The sequence below is a fragment of the Psammomys obesus genome, unplaced genomic scaffold (assembly GCF_907164565.1).
Source record: "Psammomys obesus unplaced genomic scaffold, mPsaObe1.curated_primary_1811, whole genome shotgun sequence".
Lineage (NCBI taxonomy): Eukaryota > Metazoa > Chordata > Mammalia > Rodentia > Muridae > Psammomys > Psammomys obesus.
In genome coordinates this window covers 19,792,338-19,800,128 of record NW_026585797.1, presented here as the reverse complement: position 1 = coordinate 19,800,128, position 7,791 = coordinate 19,792,338, and the positions used below count along the sequence as shown (strand labels likewise).

At 39.1% G+C, this 7,791-nt stretch overlaps 1 protein-coding gene across 1 annotated transcript in view; it reads left to right on the top strand.

Moving 5' to 3' along the window:
- Positions 1–4,702, top strand: part of Enpp3 (ectonucleotide pyrophosphatase/phosphodiesterase 3) — a 68,378-nt gene extending 63,676 nt beyond the window's left edge. Inside the window, exons 24-25 of the mRNA XM_055599298.1 lie at positions 1,675–1,831; positions 3,332–4,702. Coding sequence (XP_055455273.1) covers positions 1,675–1,831; positions 3,332–3,502 — 328 coding nt within the window. The 3' untranslated portion in view covers positions 3,503–4,702. The remainder of the gene's footprint in view (positions 1–1,674; positions 1,832–3,331) is intronic.
- Positions 4,703–7,791: the final 3,089 nt, after the last annotated feature.

The following is a 7,791-nucleotide window of genomic DNA, read 5'->3' as shown; positions in this document are numbered from 1 at the left end:
TATATATCTATATATCTATATATCTATATATCTATATATCTATATATATATATATATATATATATATATATATCACACTCATAGTCAGTTGCTATTGATGTCAATTTTTTCAACTCAAATTCAAAAAAAATCATATGACCAAAATTTAAACTAATAGTTTCCAGGCAAAGCTTACCAAAAAATTTTATTGGAAAATTTATAAACTATAGACCAAGAAAAGATAAGAATTTCTGAAGGAGAAGTAGAGAGTCGGGGTAATATAAAATAAATATAGAATCAAACCAACTACAATTAGGAAAAATCAAGTAAAGACTAAGTTTACCTTAGTAAATTTCAAAGATACAGTGGACAATCCACAAACTAGTTTTCAGTAGAGGATGCAAATAGATTTCAGTAGAAAACTAGTCCAAACAAACTAGATACCTTAATACTTACTAAACCCATTGCAGGAGGCTCCACTTTAGTGTGTTTCAGTATTAGGCTGTTTCAGAAAGAAGTCCAAACCTTTGCTTTTTTTTTCTTATCAAAATGTCAGAAGGACAAAAGTAAACAACAGCAACATGCCAGCTTAGATTATGCAAAGCTCTGCTTTCTTCTCAGACCTTGTGATTAGGTAAATCTCACAGTGTGTAGCGGGCTCCTGTGTGTTCCCTGCTCTTCCATTTCACTGCTTTTTATTTGTCTGGTTTTGAGGCAAGACCAAATGTAACACAGGCTGGCCTCTCACTGTGTTGCTGAGGATGTATTTGAACTCCTGATCCTCTTGTTTCTGTATCCCAAGAGCTGGGGTTATAGGTGTGTGTCACCACACCTGACTTTCGTTTCATTGTTTAGTGGATTCTATTTCTCACCATTTGCTATGCTAATATTTTGAGAGCTCTTTACAGCATATGAGGCAGATTTCTAAGCATTTACACAGGCTTTGTTTAATCTAAAAAACAACTTGATGTTAGGTTCCCTTAGCCCGAAGTCAGAAATGAGGAAACCAGGGCTAGGAGAGATTAAGTATCTTGTCTACATAGGTTTTTGACCTAATAACTTGGCAAAACCAGAACAGGAAGCCCAGACAGTCGGAGTCCAAATCAGTAATATGTCGCTGTCCGTACAAGCACGCAGATTTCCTCTAGTGGATTCAACTAATACTGCACCTTTATTTTCACTCAAAACCTTCACATGGGGGTTCGTGTTTGCTACTAGGAAGAAAACCAGCGAACCCTCAGTTATCTGGATTTAGCCGCAGCTGAGCCCGGTGGACACCTCCGTGTTAAAGGTGATTAGCCGAGAGTCTCAGAAGGGCAGAAGGGTCCACAGTGCGGTGCAACAGCACAGCCACTAGAAATCAGATCCTTTGCTCTTAGTACCCACTCCGTTAGAGGATGTCTCTGCGAAGTATGACACCAGCAGACTGGGGAAACACAGGGGGCAGAATTCCATGGGCTTTCCTCGCATTCTAATGTTTTGCTATAATGTTAGCATGACCATATTTAGGACTTGACTGGAAATTTCTGGCTCACTGAGGTGGAAGGCATAAGATAAGACTGCACTTTCCATACACTTCGTCCTTTCCACTTATTCCTTTTAGCAGGTCTTCACCTTGGCATTTCTTTAAAAAAATTATATATATATATATATGACATTTGTGATGATGTCAGATCATTTCAATTATGTTTCCAGGTACGTAGCCAACACCGATGTTCCTATCCCCACACACTACTTTGTGGTGCTCACAAGCTGTAAAGACAAAACCTTCACGCCCGAGAGCTGCTCTGGGTGGCTGGATGTCCTGCCTTTCATCATCCCGCACAGACCCACCAACATGGAAAGCTGTCCTGTGAGTATTCCTGGGGGAACTTGGGGCCCAGAAAATGTTTGTTCGCATCTCGTTTGGCCTGTCACAAAAGCGGCTCTATCGAAAACATATGTTTTAATGCTTTGTGGGAGAGTTTTGCTTTTCTATGGATGTATGATCTGTAGAGTTAATATCAAACATGAATCGGCATATGTAAGCAAGTATTTATATCTGGAGGTCTTTGTGTGTGTGTATGTATGTGTGTGTGTTTGATACTCACTAGGGTAATATAATTATTTTTTAATTCTGGACACAAGCATTGAAGTTCTGCACCAACGTTGACATTAAATTAATGTCTCCCTAAATGAAGCATGTAAATGAAAATTTCATCACCTTGCAGCATGAAATGTTAGACTCAGTTCACACATGTGCGCACACACAGACATGGGGCGTGGGAAGGAGAGGGAGCTAGAATTATGAATACAGCAATATGGGCGAGACATTTATAATGATAAATAGGAGATACTAATGTGATGGGTTAAAAAACAGCGGTAATTTAGGATAATAACTGCTATTTCATTCTCATGACTAGATAAAAGCTATGGGAACACGGGGATCATTTTCCACTGCCTATAAGAGTGTGAACTGGTACAAACACTCAAATTGCGTGTGTTCATAACTAGCAACTTCAGTGATTCCCATATTCTCAAGTCTATGTTATTAACTACAAGGAGAACACCCCACATTACTCTTCATGGTGTTATTTAGAGCAGTGAAAATACACAATCCTATCAGCCTGGTGATTTTGAAAAGCTGCATTAAATTATAATGAAGAAATGCCATCTAAATGACCCAAATGACCCACCTAGATACAGAGCCATTATTATGGAGATTATAAACTTTCCCATGAATTAAAAAATAACTGGACGATGGCACTTACAATGCCCTTGGTTTGAGTTTGAAAACACAAACCAATGCTATATACCATCTACTGATATGTAGGAACAGTAAAAACTGTTCAGGTTCACACTGACTTATATACATTAGTAATGTTAGCTCCGAGCCTAGGAACAAAAAGATGCTACCTAGACTGTATTTCTTTAAAAATATTGTGTTCAGGGCCTAGGAAGATAGCTCCATTGATAAAGTACATCCCAGGCAAGCATGATGACCTGCATAAAAAACTGGATGATGTGTTCTACACACGTTATCCCAACACGGAAGGCTGAGCCCAGAGGACCCCTGGGACTTTTTGGCCAGCCAGAATAACCAAATGAGTGAGTTCCAGCTTCAGGGAGTGACCCTGAAGAATAATGATGAGAGCGATTGATGAAGAAACTCAGTATGCATGGTGGGTATGAATTTAAGGTGGCTAGTGTTTCTTTTGGTACTTTCGACTGGTTAAACAAAATTTAGTTGTATCAAATGAAGAGCCAAGGCAATTTAAAAACCCTCACACAACAGATACCTAAGTAATAAAATATCTTCAAGCTAATGAAAAGGTACAGCGTGTGGAAAGTAGCTTTGTGTTTCATTTCTCAGGGAAACAAAACAGAAGACCTTTGGGTGGAAGAGAGATTTCAAGCACACATTGCCCGGGTCCGTGATGTGGAACTCCTTACTGGCCTTGACTTTTACCAGGAACGAACACAGCCTGTCTCTGAAATTTTGCAACTGAAGACATATTTACCAACATTTGAAACCATTATTTGAATGAATGAATGAATGAATGAATAAAACAATTTGCCAAATCAGAGAATTTTTTTTTCTGTCAAAGAACATCATAAAATAAAAAATTTTCTATTTTTCCTTAATCCTTAAAGTCACATTATACTTTTGTATTATAATTTATCTATTTTATTAGACTTTTAAAAAATTTCATTTTATTTGTTCTTTTCCCCTCCTCATCTATGGGCACCTGTGGGCTGGTGCCCAAAGTGGCCAGAAGAGGCGCTGGATGCGCTAGGGCTACAAGTTACAGAGTGTGAGAGCTGGCGGTTTGAGTGCTAGGAGAGGACCCTGGGTCCTTCTCAAGAGCAACAAGTGATCTCAGACAGGGCGCCCCTTTCAGACGTCGGCAATGTGATGATATTCTACGAGTAGACAGGATCCCTTGCATGCTCCTCCGTTCCAACAATGGCTCCATTATAGCTGGTAGTTTGTGGGCATTAGACTGCTCCAGGCGGAGATCCGTGCTAAATGTTTGCAACCCTGAGCAGTGCGTAGCCCTGGAAACCCGGTTAGCCTACAGGAATCTCTGGTAAACTGCTGAGAGTTTGATCTAGGAATAAAAAGGCCAGGCTGAGAAAAATGAGTCAATCTGTGTGTCACCTAGAGATTATGTAATGCCGTTACCTTCCTTTTGTGCCTCGTTATTATAAAGAATTAGGTAGGCCAGGGTAGTGGTGCGTGCCTTTAATGTGCACTTGGGATGCAGAGGCAAGAAAATCACGGTGACGTTGAGGCCATTCTGGTCTGCATAGTGAGTTCCAGGCCAGCCAAGTCTACAAAGTGAGACCCTGCCCCGACAGAGAGAGAGAGAGAGAGAGAGAGAGAGAGAGAGAGAGAGAGAGATATTCTGAAGGAATGAATACCAAAATTTAAAGGATTGTAGAGTTAAACGGAATTGCAACTTCAACTCTGATTTTTCAGTATGCCATCTGTATTCTACAATAAGATTTTACTTTTTAAATCTGAAAATGTAAATGCTAAAGTTAGCTGCGGTAATTACTTAGAAAGACTATCGAATATATGGAAAAGTTGCAAAAAGAGCATGAAGTACTCTTGTGTAACTTTCATTTGCACTTCACCGATTGTGAACATTTGCACTTTGTATGTATATATTATACCTGTGTGTATACATTACATATTAACACGTATGTAACCATATTAAAAGAGCTCTGTGAAACTATACTGCAGTCATCTGAGCCATTTACTCCCAAGACTTCAGGGTTTGCTTCGTAACGCCGAGGACACTAACACAATCAACCAGGAAATTTTGTGTCTAGACTGTAGTGACATTTACTTTATCGACCTATAAAATTTCATATTTGAATAATATCCTTTATGACATTTTCTTTTCTGGTCCAGGATCTGAAGCATATTCTTGCAGTAGGCACCTTCCCCTGTTTGAGGTTAAGACTATGCAGTCATTTCTCAGATCTTTCCAAACGGCACTGACGTCCTTGGAGAATCCTGGTCTCCTGTTGCACAGACTGCCTTCCGTCAGGGTCTGTGTGACGTTTTTGCACGGTTAGGTTTCTGCTCTCCACTTTGGGTGCTGATGTCCCACTGATGCCGCTTGTCTTCAGTGTTTTATATTTGGCAGAAACATACAACTCCAAGTGAGACCACACCACTTGCTTGGAGTTGGTGATCACAGGCATCTGTTCTGTGAACACTGTCCGTACTTTTGTAAGATACGCCATTGGATGTAAAGATCTCTGGGACCCTCTCGTTTATGTTTAGGGTGTTCCCAACATCATTGCTAAGATACAGCAGTTTGAATAACATCACAAATATACAGGTTTATGCTTTGGAAATGTATCTTCTCAGTGAATTCCCTAAAATGGATAATAGTTATGTCTACATTTAAAAGCAAAATGAGCATATTGGTGCAGATTTTATCAGCTCTATTTCTTTAGTTCTGATTCAATGAAATGGCTTTCAACCCAACTAAAAATGGAAAATTTCATTTTAAAAGTAGTATATATTTATTATACATATTCATATGCATACATATTCATTGTACATATATAGACATATACACATGTTTATCATGAATTAAATAGCAGATTAGTTATATATTTACATGTGTAAATATTAAACCATATGTAATCTTATTCACCGATGCTTACAATGATTAAACCCTGTTGACCCATGGGTCTCGGCATGGCTCCCCTTTGAGACATAGTTTTTAAATATTGGATTTGGGGAAATGTCCTTTCATAGTACTATGGCTCAGATGCAAATGTTTTGGGTTTTTTTTTTTTCTGCCCTTGGGTAATTTCTAATTTTTAGGAATATGTGCTTTCAAGATTTAGACATACTTTCTTGAGAAAAAAGAAAGGACAGGTTGGGAAGGAGAGGTCAGTCAGAGGGGGATGGAAACAAGAAGGGTAATGGAGTAAATGTGCTCAAAATATGTTGTATACATGCACACCATTTCAAAATGAAGTCCACTACACATAATTAATACATGCTCATTTAAAACACGGAAAAATGAAAGAAAGGTCTTTCTATCAGAAAATGGAAATTACTGAAGCAAGCAAGGCAACTGCTATGTGGCATTTAAGCAAATGACTTGTGCTTTACAGTTTGGTAACCATGACCATGTGGTTGACAGTTCATGGTAAATGGCATGGGTGTGGTAAGGAAGATGAGTTTGAGCATCCCTGAAGATCATACCTTGGTCTTTACAAGTTGATTTTTTTAATATAATAAAATTCTATCATCTCGGACAACGTGATTGTCCTCTGGAAGATCAGCGAGTGCCCTTAACCCTGAGCTTTGTCTCCAGTGCCTTCAAAAGCCCTTTTTAGATAGAGGGGGTTTTAACGTGGCTGAAATGCCCGTAATAAAATGAGCGGACCATGTGTTACTGGTAGTTTTTGGTTATATGTAGTTTAATAAAGAGCCATATGCGAAAGGGACACTTCTGTGACCTCCTATCTTACTGAATCAAAAATCACAGTGAAGCCGGGAGGTGGTAGCTCACGCCTTTAATCCCAGCACTCAGAGGGCAGAGGTAGGTGGATTCTGTGAGTTCGAGGCCAGGCTGCTCTACAGAGCTAGTTCCAGGACAGGTGAGGCTACATAAAGAAATCCTGTCTCAAAAAGAAAATAAGCAAATAAATAAATAAACAAATGAATAAAAAAATTAATATAATGCATTGTCATTGTAGAGAGGGCAATTTCTAACACAAGGGGTCAGCTAAGGTCTTGGGAACAGAGCTGGAAAAAAGAAACTCTAAAAGCTGACTTACTTTCTAAACTTAGTTCAAGTTTTGAAAAATGTATTTTTTTTTCAGTGCAATCGGATCCTTAAGGAAAACAACAAAACAAAACAAAAAAACTCCCATGAAGGGTTTTCAGTGTCATAGTTTGAGAAAAAAAGAGAGTCTGTTCTCTCTCTCACACACACACACACAAAATCAGAAATAACTGTCATTGTTTTCTGATCAGGTAGAGACCACTATGTGTGTTTGGGTAGAGAGAGGAGGACAGGTGGGAACAAAGAAGTATGCCTGGTCACATGACAAAGTTCATCTTTAGCCAGTAAGATACTGAACTCTAATATTGAATACCCACTAGTGTGACTATTTTGCACGAGTAAATGGAGTTTCTGGAGCTGGGTTTATGCTTATAAACTGGGCTGATCTTGATGTCTATTCCATCTGGTTTGGGTACTTGAGTTTTTTTTTCCAAATTAAATTTTGGTTTGCTTAAAAAAAAAAATCCTCCTGCTCTAGAGAAATCTCTTTTCCTTCCTCTTCTTCCATCCACACCCACACATCACCATGGCTTGTCCTCTGTTTACTTTTGGAGGGCAGGGTATGGGAATGAAAACAGTTTATAAACTGAAACATTTGTCCAAAACACAAACAAGGTTCTTGGAGGAAATGACTTCCTTTTTACACTGTGTCCCTGGTGGACCACAATCACTCCCTCAATCAGGGGACTAGAATTTGGATAAACATCCAGACAGCAGCAAACCTCAGTCCTTCATTGACAGAGAATCAGGGCAATTTAGACTCATCCCAAACCCACAGGATGGATGTAGCTGGAATGACAACGAGTAAAGCAAGCGAGTGGATATGGAGTTAAATGGACTCCTTTATCCTGACATTTTTATGTTTCTTAATGTGCAGATTAAGGCTGATAGGTGTAGAAGTCTGGCGAGGCCATTCCGGCGAGGTACATTGCTGAACTCTCCCGAAGTACTACAGGGCAATTATAGTTGATTTTTCTTAAAGTTGAAAATTTTGCATCTTGCCTGTTGC